The following is a 15024-nucleotide window of genomic DNA, read 5'->3' on the forward strand; positions in this document are numbered from 1 at the left end:
TTGCAGACATCACTATTGGAATTAATAGTCCAATAGAAAATACCAAACTTCAAAAGAGAATTTGTATTACACCAAAAAGTATGAACCATTGTGCTCATCTAATCATAAGAAGGGTTTATTTTACCATTAATGCCCTTTTGAAGTAAAGGCAAGTGACCCTTCCATAAAAATATGTTTACTTGTATCTTAGAAGTTATCATTGTTAGAAATAAAGTCAATACATTTTTTTAGGTGTATTTCTACGAATGCCCTCGAGACATTTTTCAACAATAGCGCTGAAGATCTACAGTATACCATGGGATTGAGCAATGAGGGAGAGTTTGTAGCCATGTAACAGGTTTTGGATACTCCACATTCATGTCCTATACTGTTTTAGATATTTTTACTAATCGATGGGTAGATTCATTCTCAAACGTTTTTGAGCTTTTCTTGCAGTCTTTAAAAATAGTCTTAAAATAAACTATCCTCAATTGAATATTGTATGTTGAATATATACTCTGCAATATCATACCACACAACGATCAACGATAAATTATACCTCGGTATTGTCAGTTGTTTCTTGATCAACAAAGTTTTGTGAAAAGTTTACAGAGTAATGAAGTATGAAATATATTATCTTTAATATATATAAATATTAAATTTTAACTGTAACGAGCCTAATAATGTTCAAAACCCGATTAACAGTGCAGTCTAATTACGACAACCTTTGTAATGAAAACCATAAAACACAATCATAATACTAGGCATAAAACAAAGCAATCAATATCCCAGACATCATCTGAAAGTGGTGGAAAAGACACCATCCTACATGGGAAAAAACTTTTTAATAAATTACCTTTAAGGTTTAAAGAATTAATGTATTCAAGCACATTTTGAGATAACATTAAGGAGTTGTTACTTAAAAAAGCATTATAATGTGAGTTTTTAAATTAAGTTTTTTTTTTAATTTAAGCACTGTATAACTGTTTGTTAATATTGATTTTTATATATTTTTAAGTAAGTATTGTCTACAATTATAATGTGAGTTTTTAAATTAAGTTTTTTTTTTTTAATTTAAGCACTTTATAACTGTTTGTTAATATTGATTTTTATATTTTTTAAGTAAGTATTGTCTACAATTTGACATAATTACTTTCCCATGATAAGTTAATTAATACCCTATTTTATTGTGTGTTTTATTGCTATTTTGTGTGTTTATTTATTATATTGTATGTTTTGTTGTTTGAATTTACTCATCCAAGACACACGAGTAGTGTAGCTTTTGACAATGTCATCTGTTTTATAGCTGTGCTATATTGTGAAATGTTTGTGACAATAAAGATTTATTATTTATGTATTTATTATTACAAAAAAATTTATTTATCTAAATCAACAGTTGTAATGACTCATTTCATACACCCATCTCACATTCATTTCAATATTTAATTTAATTTAGAAATTTATTAGTAATAATAATTAAGGAATAATTTAATTATAAATTGTCTCAAATTTTTAATACAAACAATAATAAATACTAAATTAAATGTATTAAAATTAATCAAAATTCACCTTATTACATATAAAATTCAAAGTTATAAAGTGAATTAAAGTCAGTGATACAGTGTGCAGGAATGATTGTTGAAGAGTGAAGAGAGCAGAGGTTTAAAAATTTAGAGGAGAGATGGATATAGAAGAAGTGAAGCAAGATTAACATTATAAATAAAGAAACTGGTTACATTTATTCAGCAGTATTTGAAAGGTTACTTTATTAAATTCATATTATCACTGAAGTACAGAGAAGCAGAAGACAGACATTGGGTGAGAAAATTCCTTTTAAGTTTAACAGTGATTCATTGGAAGAACATAAAACCCAGGAACATTCGATTTGGCTAATAATTCAAAATTAAAATAATTAAAATTTAACAAAAATTTTTTCAAAATTAGAAAATCTTTATTAAAACCAATACCTAATATTTCTATTTCATTAAGCCTGCACGACCATCCTGCCCTAAAATTTAAGAACTGTATTTAAATAAAAATTTACCATTATTGTATCCTCCATATTTTGTTTCAAAATATTCAAACCTGTATGTCAATATTTATCATCATTAAAGTTCACATTTGTATCATACTGAGTTATTTATTATTTCTAGCTATAATCATCAAAATACAAATTAAGTTTAACCATTTATTAGTGAAGTATCTTTGAAATTGTTCAGTTATTCCGATAGTGTTGTGCAAATTTTTATTTCATATAGTGATAGGTTATTAGGCGCATGACAGAGGATTCTTTAAATCGTGTCTCTGTCTGTCTATATGTCTGTGCGGTAACTCTTGATACGTAGATTGTAGAGATTTTCAACTTTTACATATTAGGTTCCTCTTAGTCAAAAGAAGACCTCCTATTGATTATACGGTTAAAATTCAAAGGTAAAAATAAAACTCTTAACATTTTTACATTAATTACGTTTTGATGGTTTAACTATAAAAGCAATGAGAAAATCGTAGAATAAGCAAATCTGTAAACAAACTAAGTACAATCATAAGAAATGTTATCATCATGTGGTGGAGTATTTGATGGACAGGTTAGAAAGGGTTTTGTTACATTCTATTGAATCCTTTAAAATTCAGTTGCATAGGTTTATTATACATGTTACAGTTTCGCATACTGTCCTCACTACTGATCTCTTATCGATCTGATACGCTCTTGTCAGAGGCCATCATAATGCATGGTATAAGTACATCATATACACTTGTGAGAAGGTTAATAAGTATGAAAACCACATAAAAATTCATATAGTGTTTTTAAACCCCAATCTCTACTGAACCCACATTTTTTTTAATACTTACTTGAGTAAACTTAAACAGAGCTCAATTCAAAAGCAAGATAAGACAAACTTCTATCTTACCTCAAAACTCGGGCATCGGCAGTTAGCCCAGCGATGCTGATGCCTATGTGATTGTCAATAGGGATTATTTTCTTCTGATGTGCTGAGAGTTCAGAGGTGGCTCTCTTCAATGCAATTATTACAGCATGAGTTTTACTCTTCAAACCAACAGTCGCAGAACCCAGCTTAACAGCTTCCATGGCATACTCCACCTGGTGAAGACGTCCTTGTGGACTCCATACGGTGACATCACTGTCATACTGATTCCGGAACTGCAACACATTAAGATCAAACTTAATAAACAGCTCACGTATGTAATCACATGACTTGATGTAAGATACCTGTATTTGAGCTCCAATCAACTACAAAATAAAAATATCTAGAATTCTTGACGCAATCAATCTCAATCAGTATTAAAATTTGGAGGTAAAAACGTAATATATAAATGAAACTAATTGTAGATTTTGGTCTAGCTAGCACTTAAGAAACAAGCTGTAATCGATGGTCACTACCAATATTAGAGGGCACATATGTAAAAGAAATAATATTGCACTTGTCAAAAATTTAAAAAATGTAGAAATTGGTTATAAATTTATGTTTTTTATTGTAGTGCATATAATTATCTAAATGTTTGTATATATTAGTAACATTTAGTGTAAGAATTGTAATTTTCATAAATTTTTAAAATAACTATACCCATAGAATAATAAATTTACCGGTTTGAGTACTATTTGTGGTTTTAACATTTTTTTTTTTTTTTTATTTTTCTTCAAGATAAATTGGCTATCTCAGATTCTAATATTTATTTATCATATTATAACATTTTACCAGGTGCTGTCCACGACTTTAAAAAAAAGTGGAAAGGCAGTTGCGGGAATGACTAACAGAAGTGACTACTTCATACAACAGGCTGAGAATATATATTCGGAAAAAGTAAGTTAGCTAACTATTAGTTATTTTTATATTCTAGAATAATACGAGACACTCAATTCTTTAACATAAAAAGTGTTATATTTTCTATTAATTTATTCATATTTTTGTAATATTTTTTACATTTCATATATTACAATGATCACTGACTTCTACATATAAAAGTAAGTAGTCACTCCGTTAAATATTTATACATTTTCTTTATTATCATTTTGTGTTAGTTTCTCCCATTTGGTCAGTATGATTTTCACTACAATCTTGTATTTCTGAAATAATTACTTCATTTACATTGTCATTATATTATGAAAAAGAAATTAAGGGTTATTATGAATAACTGAAATAAGAAATAAAAATTCTGGAATAAAATCTTGCTAAATACCTTGTATTGAAAAACATAGCATCTATAGTTTTTCCATATTTCGTACTTATGTTTTTATAGTTTGACATTGTTAAATTTAATTTATCTTTTTAAAAATTCAATTAATGGTTTTGACGTTTTATCAGCAAAATTTGTAGGTCTATTAAAATCTTTTTTTACGTAATCTATTTTTTAAGTGAATGTACATGAGGTAAGGCCCAATGTAAATGAGTAAAGGTTATAATTTTAATCAACAGAATTACTAATTTTCTTCCACGATTAAATTATATGACATCTTGTTAGCAATAAAATATCTAATCAATTTATTTTAAATCTTTTTAAAATCTCTTCAGGACAAAACTAGTAGTGAACTGGAATATGAATTAATATTTACCATGCTGATATTCAATTAAAAAACCGATTATCTTTAAATACTACTATTAAATGATGCTGTAAGTTAATCAATTTTATGTTGGATTCATTAATAAATAAATTAGTAGTTGGTAGATTTATTCAAACCAATCCAGAGCCCACCAAAAAAATTGGTCACTTCAATAAGGAGCAACAGTAACCTTTCACCAGCATGCCTGGATAGATACTGAACAGAGAAACACCCCTGTGTGATATCAAAATGCCCGTCCCACCCCTAGCGGCTACAGAGCAAACAAGCGTTATGTGAAATGAAAGTTTCTGTCCATGCAAAAACAAACATCCATAGCCCGCCAAAAGAAATAATCACTTCAATTATGCCTTACACATAGGCTATAGGTTACAGTAAAAATGTATATCTCTATAAAATGTTTAAAGTATGGGTACAAAACACCCAAAAAATGGCCTGCCGTATCAGAAAACAATGACCACCAGTTCCAGGGTTACTTTGGGTAATTTTCTGGGTCAGTGATTTCACAATATATGTTAAATTCCCAAGCATTTATTTCAAAATAATAGAAAAATATATACTTTTTATCATAAACATTAAATTTATGTATTTTACTGACAAAATACACTCTTCCTATATAGGCCTACTACAATATTATTTTCAAAAACACAATGTCAGTTTCACTTTCTAGAGAACCACCCATGTAGGCTTTAGTTTGAAAAGTTTATTCTTGCTTTTAAATTATATTCATGTTACAGAATCAAAACGATTACAAAAGTTTCTTTAATCTAAAAAGCTAACAATTTAATAAAATAGTGCATATAATTTTTATCACGTGTTAACTAAAATTTTTATATATGTGCATGTAATTTTATGATTATACAATAATTTTAGGATGAAATATTCATAATAAGTAATATATATATATATACATATATATATATATATATATATATATATATATATATATATATATATAAGAAAAAAAGAACAAAATATGACAAACTTCATTCTTTGCAAAACAGAGGTAATTTCTTACTATTGGGTTACAATAACACACATTTAAATTCATATCTTGCATAAAGTCAGTGTTCAAAATTAGATTTAATTTTAAATTAAAAACACAGTTTATAACAATGACTTATACATGTGACAGACAGGAAAGTATACTTTAATTAAAATTTTTAAATTACAGCATAATTCTATTTTTGCCATCACAATATAATCAAAAGTACACAGATAAAACAGGGGTAAGTTAGGGTACGATAAGCAGACCGGGTTTTTTTTATATCGAAGAATGTAATCATCAATACCTGATATTCGCATCTCAAATCCTAGACTATCAATCGATATAAAAGTATCTATAGTCCCCAAGAACAAACATATGTTTTAAATTAAAATATGAATTTAATATTAACAGTAATCAAACAAATTATTATAACCAAAATTAGGAAAACCGAAGACGACCATATTTGCTCCTCTCACAGTTACATTTGTTTCTTTCCCACAAATTTCACACATTATGGGTTTTTCAGTACAAGTACATGTTGAAGCCACAGAAAACATGTCTTATCATCTTTCAAAGCAATGTTGTGTAGTTTTCTAAAATTGACTGTCATTTTTATATAATCAAATGTTACTTATGTAAAATTGAAATAGGCTATTAGGTACCTTACGTGTATTATTTGAAAGTATTTACAGCTATTGATATAGATTATTCAAAATGATTAATTAGTATCGATGGTTATGATTAAGTAATATCGGTTGTCAATTTTGATATATAAAAAACCAGGTCCGCTTATCGTACCCTACCCTAAAACAGATCTCAGGTTATACAGTAAATACACTGAAAAATTAATTTTACTCATATTTACAATGTTAATCAGGTGAATTGGCCATACAGCTGGCGCGTAATGGCGCACTTAATATTTTTTGTTGTTCTACTCCACTTACGTGCATTCAATTTGTTAATTTTACACAAATGAACTGTTTAGAATGGAGCAGTGTGAAACTGGCCATAGATTCCATCCATAAAAAGAACTAATTCCGCTGACTTGAAATCCTAACCTGGTTCATGAACTACTCCTGACCTAGTTTCCTGAACTACAACTAACCTAGTTACTGAACCAGTTCAATCACTTCAGGATTAAAATTATATTATTAAAATTAAATTTTATAATTTAAAAAAAGAACAAATACAAAAATATCTATAGATTATACTTAATACATTACTTTGAATACATGGTCTACTGTATTATATTACTACCCTCATTTTAGACCTCTCCTATTTTTGGACAAAATACCAATCTATAGATGGCCATATCTCAAAACATACGAGCCAATTTTGATAAAACTTTCTATACACATTCACTACATGGTCTACTATACTAAAATACAAGCCTCATTCTTAGGCCACGCCTATTTCCGGAGACACACCTATTTTACAGGCCAAGTGCTGACAAAAACCAATCTATGGACAGCCATATCTCAAAAACGTACGAGCCAATTTGATAAAACGTTCTGTACACATTCACTACATGGTCTACTATACTAAAATACAAGCCTCATTCTTAGGCCACGCCTATTTCCGGAGCCACAATAACTTTATAGGCCAAGTGCTGACAAAAACCAATCTATGGACACCATATCTCAAAAACGTACGAGCCAATTTTGATAAAACTTTCTGTACACATTCACTACATGGTCTACTATACTAAAATACAAGCCTCATTCTTAGGCCACGCCTATTTCCGGAGCCACAATAACTTTATAGGCCAAGTGCTGACAAAAACCAATCTATGGACAGCCATATCTCAAAAACGTACGAGCCAATTTTGATAAAACTTTCTGTACACATTCACTACATGGTCTACTATACTAAAATACAAGCCTCATTCTTAGGCCAACGCCTATTTCCGGAGCCACAATAACTTTATAGGCCAAGTGCTGACAAAAACCAATCTATGGACAGCCATATCTCAAAAACGTACGAGCCAATTTTGATTAAACTTTCTGTACACATTCACTACATGGTCTAGTATACTAAAATACAAGCCTCATTCTTAGGCCAACGCCTATTTCCGGAGCCACATCGATTTTACAGGCCAAGTGCTGACACAAATCAATCTATGGACAGCCATATCTCAAAAACGTACGAGCCAATTTTGATAAAACTTTCTGTACACATTCACTACATGGTCTACTATACTAAAATACAAGCCTCATTCTTAGGCCACGCCTATTTCCGGAGCCACATCGATTTTTATAGGCCAAGTGCTGACAAAAACCAATCTATGGACAGCCATATCTCAAAAACGTACGAGCCAATTTTGATTAAACTTTCTGTACACATTCACTAACATGGTCTAGTATATTAAAATATAAGCCTCATCTTAGTGCCACGCCTATTTCCGGAGCCACATCGTTTTTACCAGGCCTAGTGCTGACAAAAAACCAATCTATGGACAGCCATATCTCAAAAACGTATGAGCCAATTTTTATTAAACTTTCTGTACACATTCACTACATGGTCCTAGTATACTAAAATACAAGCCTCATTCTTAGTCCACGCTATTTCCGGAGAGCCACATCGATTTTACAGGTTAAGTGCTGACAAAAACCAATCTATGGACAGCCATATCTCAAAAACGTACGAGCCAAATTTTGATAAAACTTTCTGTACACATTCACTACATGGTCTAGTATATTAATAATAAGCCTCATTCTTAGGCCACGCCTATTTCCGGAGCCACATCGGTTTTAACAGGCCTAGTGCTGACAAAAACCAATCTATGGACAGCCATTATCTCAACAAACGTACGAGCCATATCTCAAAACTTACGAGCCAATTTTGATTAAACTTTCTGTACACATTCACTACATGGTCTAGTATACTAAAATACAAGCCTCATTCTTAGGCCGCGCCTATTTCCGGAGGCCACAATAACTTTATAGGCCAAGTGCTGACAAAAAACCAATCTATTGGACAGCCATATCTCAAAAACGTACGAGACAATTTTGATTAAACTTTCTGTACACATTCACTACATGGTCAAGTATACTAAAATACAAGCCTCATTCTTAGGCCACGCCTATTTCCGGAGCCACAATAACTTTATAGGCCAAGTGCTGACAAAAACCAATCTATGGACAGCCATATCTCAAAAACGTACAAGCCAATTTTGATTAAACTTTCTGTACACATTCACTACATGGTCTACTATACTAAAATACAAGCCTCATTCTTAGGCCACACCTATTTCCGGAGCCACATCGATTTTACAGGCCAAGTGCTGACACAAATCAATCTATGGACAGCCATATCTCAAAAACCGACGAGCCAATTTTGATTAAACTTTCTGTACACATTCACTACATGGTCTAGTATACTAAAATATAAGCCTCATTCTTATGCCACGCCTATTTCCGGAGCCACATCGATTTTACAGGTCAAGTGCTGACAAAAACCAATCTATGGACAGCCATATCTCAAAAACGTACGAGCCAATTTTGATAAAACTTTCTGTACACATTCACTACATGGTTTAGTATACTGAAATACAAGCCTCATTCTTAGGCCGCGCCTATTTCCGGAGCCACAATAACTTTATAGGCCAAGTGCTGACAAAATCCAATCTATGGACAGCCATATCTCAAAAACGTAGGAGCCAATTTTGATAAAACTTTCTGTACACATTCACTACATGGTCTACTATACTAAAATACAAGCCTCATTTTTAGGCCGCGCCTATTTCCGGAGACACATCGATTTTACAGGCCAAGTGCTGACAAAAACCAATCTATCTAGGTTGTGTTAAAAAAATCTAATCTATTAAATCAGCACACCTGGAAAATCGTAGAGCATATTTAGGTTAATCCTCGCATACATATTGTAGCCACTTTATACATTCTTACATTCATACTTTACATTCATTTGAAGTAACTGTAAGATAAACTTACTTGTAGGTAAACACTTTTTAACACTACTTTAACACACTAACTTTTACATTTACTTTAACACACTACTTTTACACTTTTATGTGGAGAGGTTCCTTTTATTACAAAAATATTTTTTAGCTCAAAGAAAATTTCAATAAAACTTTGATTTTTTATAAGCTCCTAAAAAAATTGATTAAAAGTGTGCTGCTGCAGTTACAAAGCAAATGAAAATCCACTTAACAAAATTCAAACTAAAATTTACTGTTACTTTCTTTAATTAACTAGGAATCTATGCAGAGAAGAAAATCTAATTTATCAAAACCCAATAACCACTTCTTTAATGTTTTTGAAAATAACTTCATATTCTCACAACTAATAATTGAAGAAATTATACTAAACATTTTAGGTCCAAAAAAAACAATAACTATTTGAAAAAAATGATAAGTTAGGCTTTGGAACTGGTATTGGTTCTTGCTTTCTTAATTTGTTTTTGTAACTATTTTTTAATTCTGGTAAATTGCCACTTATGACATAAAATATTTTTAAAACTTTATAAACAAACATATATTTAAGGGGAAGAATATTTAAATCAACAAAAAAGAGGAAAAGATTTCTCCATTCTTCGTTTTCGTTAATCAACCTTATGAATTTCTTTTGTTGAGTTAGAAGTGGCTTTAGATGTGTTTCATAGGCTCCACCCCAACAAAATATTCCATAGTCAAGCCTACTATTGACCAAAGAGAAGTACAGCATTCTTAACACTTCTTCAGTGCAAATGTATTGTACAAAATAAAAAAAACCTAAAATATTGTTTAGTTTGCATTTTAAAATTTCAATATGTGTCTTCCAGTTGATTTCTCTATCTAGCATGACTCCTAAATATTTTAAATTTTCGCACTGGGATACTACAGCACAGTTCTGTTGGCACTGAATGTTACTACACAAACAATTGACACATCGATACAAAATTGAATTACTAAAAAATTTGCTGATCTGTTTTTAAAACTTTTAAATAACATGTTATTTTTTGAAAACCACCACTGCAGTGCTTTAAGGTCTGAATTCATCTCTTGCTCTATATCATCCCAATTATTTTTCACATACGATAAAGCTGTATCGTCTGCAAAAGATGTAATATTTCCATTTAAATTTGAATCACAAAGATCATTTATGTGGATTATAAAAAGTACTGGGCCTAAAACTGACCCTTGAGGTACGCCACATTGTATAAACCCGAAGTCACTAAAATTATGTATTACATAACAAATCAAGTTACTCGGCGATACTGAGTAAAAACACTGGATACTTGAAACCAGCATTATTTCCTTACTGTTCACGTTTTAAATACTAGAACTCTAAATCAGTATTTCATATTTGTAACGTTTTAAATACTAGAAGACTTTAAATCAGTATTTTTAACGCTGAAAATACTGAGTATATTCCCTAATAAACACTGTTTATTTAATTAAACACAGTTTATGAGTACTTCAGGACTAGTAAAGTAATCCGTACGAGAAAATATTTGTACCTTGTAACAGAGTACTAGATACAAAGTACCTGTTGTCTGTATTTTTAGTTCTCAGTAACCGTTACAGGTACTGTAGAAAAGTAACCGTTACAAAGTACTGATTACTGAAATACCGTCTCTCCGCTAGTGGACAGTGGTTCGGTAGGTGCGCCTGAATTAGCACCCCCTGGACATAGCACCCCCTCGCTACTGACGTCATTTTGACGTCACGAAAGGGGGTGCTAAATCAGCACAGTGGCCGTGTCCAGGCCCTGAATAAGCACCCCCTTCGAATACGGGGGTCCTAATTCAGCGCCTCGACCGTGTTCATGTGCTGATTTAGCACCCCCTTCGAATAGGGGGGTCCTAATTCAGCGCCTTGACCGTGCTCATGTGCTGATTTAGCACCCCCTTGAATCTGGGGGCTGCTAAATCAGCGCCGTATTGATAAGATGAATAATTACTCCAACAGAATATAGTAATAAACGTTTAACCATATTGCGATTTATTTTTCAATAAAATAAAATAATATATATAATTATTTATATTATATATATATATATATATAAAATTTAAATATATTGCAATGAGTATATTTACTGCATTGCTGTGGTTTACTTAAAATTTCAAAAACAAACAGTTCATTACCAATTATAAAAATACTATGCATCAAATATACTTAAGTAAAAAACTAGGTTCTAGGCATTCAAATACAGGTTTATTTTAAAGTAAAATTAATTTGAAATCGTGGTACGAACAACGCAGAGGAACTGATATTGCGTAAATCCGGCATGTGTAATAAATATACATGGTCAGAGATTATATCAACCTATTAACCACTTTAAAAACCATTATTTATTTATTTTAATTTTTCGAATACCAATCAAAAGCGGGAAAATTTAGAACCGTGAAATTGTAATTTTGCGACGGCTAAGAGCCAATTATTTTTAAGGACGCATCATAAACTGAATTATACTATTTAAACTGAATAGTATAATTCAAACACACTTGACAAACAATTTAAATATTATTTTATATCTACAAGAATAAATATCATTCAGTTATATCCATATCAGTTAGTTCAACTATAATTTTAAAAAAAAGTTGAAAACAATGTTAAAACTCGTAGCAATAAATATACTACCGTATTTTCAAAAGCGTTATTGCTGTCAAAACATACATTTATAGATACTGAGTATTATGGATCTACATTGCTTAATTTCCCCTCTGTCGGTTAGTGTGCGTTTTTGTTGTTGTTAAAAATAGAATATCTTGGAAAAATCTCAACGAGTAGGTCACAATACAAAAATCGAGTAAACGGCAGCTCCAGAATATCTTATGCCAATCGTGCTCACATCTTAGTCCCTTCATTTAAAGTACAGGAAATACATTAATATCTGTTGCCAAGCAACTTTTTTTCTAATAAATTAAAAAATACTAGAGATATTGCAAATGTATCAACAATGAACGCCTTTATGAACAATGAAGGACAAAAACAAATGTCTTAATTAACAATAATAAACTGTTGTATTTATCATAAAGCTTCAATTTATTCACAATATATGTGAAAAAAAACTAAATAAAGTGACAAGGTTATCTGTTATATATTAAGAATAATAAAGAACAAGAAAATTCGTACAGTAATATTCAGACAATAATGCTTTTATAGATGACAAAATCAAAGATAAGCGGTTTTTTAGGAAATACATCTGATTGTCGCTTGACTAAATTTTCGTAAATAAATATGTCCTAAAACAACAGGTACTAAAATAAATTCATTAAACATGAAATATATGATTCTATTCTATCCTTAGATAGGCCTGAAACATGTATTTCAAATGTTTTGCATAATAAATCACAAAAATAAAAGAAATAGGGATAAGATACTCTAAAGCTGATATTAATTTATTTTCACGAACCATGTTTTTTACAGTAAAGATGCTCTTAATGAGTTATTTATTATTAGTTTGAAATAGTATTCGAGTAATTATATTTGTGATACAATCCACAATCAGATTTATTCTTGTATACCTGCTGGATTTTAAGACATTCAAAGTTAATCAGATTTAATGGCCGCCATTTCGAAAGTATTAATGAATATTGTTTATAACTGGCCTTATTACCACAAATATTTGATCCAAATTAGGTAGGATTTGTTTATTCGTTTTAAGATATTAAAGCGAATTTGTATATAAAAAACACATACAGACTGACGGATAGGAAACTAAGCACCAAAGATCTATTTCCATATTCTGAAATGCGTTTGCCATGACCTGAGCAGTTGCGGTATATAGACTTGTCCTAAGAATTACAGGACACTCTGTACATAAAATTATTATAGAGAGTGTTCCACAATCTCTACCAATATTTTCAGACATTATTCATGGACCAAAGGCAAAAACAATCATATTCACCTTTCTAAAACTCAATAATTACTCTAATAGCCACAATTTTGTTTTGTTTTTGTCTTTTTTACTTTACTATTTATATTTGATGGATTGCTTAGGTTAAAATTTTGTATATACCTTTATAACCTTAAGGAAAATCAAAAATTTAAATTTCTTTCGAGCTTTATTTTCAAAATAGTGATTTCTAAAAGATCTTTAAGCGTAAATATCTTAAAAGCGATATATGGTAAAAAAAGATCGAAATTATTACGCAATTTAATAAAAAAATCTAACGATACCAAGTTTTAAAAATTTGTTGTGAAATAAGGGAGATAGTTTGTTTTTTTTAAAACCAATTAAGGTTTTTTAAAGCCAATTACTGTTTTTTAAAACCAATTACCAAACAATATCCGCCTTTATTATATGACTGAATGTGGGCTGCAACAATCAGCTGTTTTGATTTTAGCTGCTCTAATCAAGTGATTTTAACATTACATTGCTGAACTGTGGTCATAATATTCTTAATTATTTCTAAACAAAGTTTCTTTTGATTGAGACGTCAGAAAAAACACTCTAATACATGTTGATTACCTAGACCAAAAATTAAAACTGTCTTTGTAGTTATTATACGTCTATTTAATATTTTGTTTTTAAATGGAAGACCTCAGACCTACTTTTGGCTTGTAAATTTATACGGAGTTTGTAGATATGCTATTGATTACGGTGTTAAACGTAGATGCTTAAATGTACCAGTAAAGATTGCTATTTGTTGGAGTTGTTAAGTTTGTTCTAACCGAGGTTTGAAGATTTTGTTCTACCCGGAAAATAAAACATTAAAAAACATAAAAGTTTACTGTATACAAAATGAAATATTATGTATATTTGTGTAGTATTTTTTTATTATAAATGAAGTAATATTTATGCTTCTATACATCTGTTTACTACCTAGTTTACAAATCAGTTATAAAAATTACAACGAATTGTAAATTAGAGTGTAACAAAATTCTCTACACTTTCCGATATAAATAGCCTTAAAATAAAAGTACAGCTAAGCTGAAGTGTAATTTTAAATTTTACCTTTTTATAGACGCTTTATTAAAGACTTCACTGAGATTTCACTCTTCTTTTTACAATATTGTAAGAATGTTCATCCTTAAGTTTGACACTTCCAGATACATGGGGTTAGAAGTGCACGTCTGACTAATGTAACACACAATAGTTAAATATTCTTTAACTGCATACAAAAAGGCGATGATTTTCAGTTTTTGTCCATACATCATTACCGTGTTCTACTTTATCTTTTCTCTTTACTCGTGTAAAATTATCCGTTACCTAGAGAGTATAATATGCCACACCTTGGGCTTGTACACTCAAACATTGTTTGATTTCTTCTTATATTTTTTAGGAAATTTCATCAAACAAATTCACTATACATAATAAGTTATGTATTAATATAGGAATAACAACTGAGAATAACATCGATATTATTACTCAACCACTCGATACGGCCACATCAGTTTGAAAAGTAGGGTCGGTAGTGCACGGACGGGTTTCGTCAGCTTCGTCAAAATTATGTGTGGACCTACAGTCCTACAATCGATATTTGCAGGTTGATTTCACTCTGTATATTTCATATTTGGTAGACGGCCAATATATAA

General features: G+C 30.4%; 1 protein-coding gene across 1 annotated transcript in view; it reads right to left on the reverse strand.

Moving 5' to 3' along the window:
* The window catches only part of LOC124358472 (proteasome subunit alpha type-1-like), a 28533-nt gene that overhangs the window by 8291 nt on the left and 5218 nt on the right, over positions 1-15024 (reverse strand). The window contains 1 exon segment of the mRNA XM_046810766.1: positions 2889-3139. Within this exon segment, the coding sequence (XP_046666722.1) occupies positions 2889-3139 (251 nt within the window).

The sequence above is a fragment of the Homalodisca vitripennis genome, chromosome 3 (genome assembly GCF_021130785.1).
Source record: "Homalodisca vitripennis isolate AUS2020 chromosome 3, UT_GWSS_2.1, whole genome shotgun sequence".
NCBI classification, from domain to species: Eukaryota; Metazoa; Arthropoda; class Insecta; order Hemiptera; family Cicadellidae; genus Homalodisca; species Homalodisca vitripennis.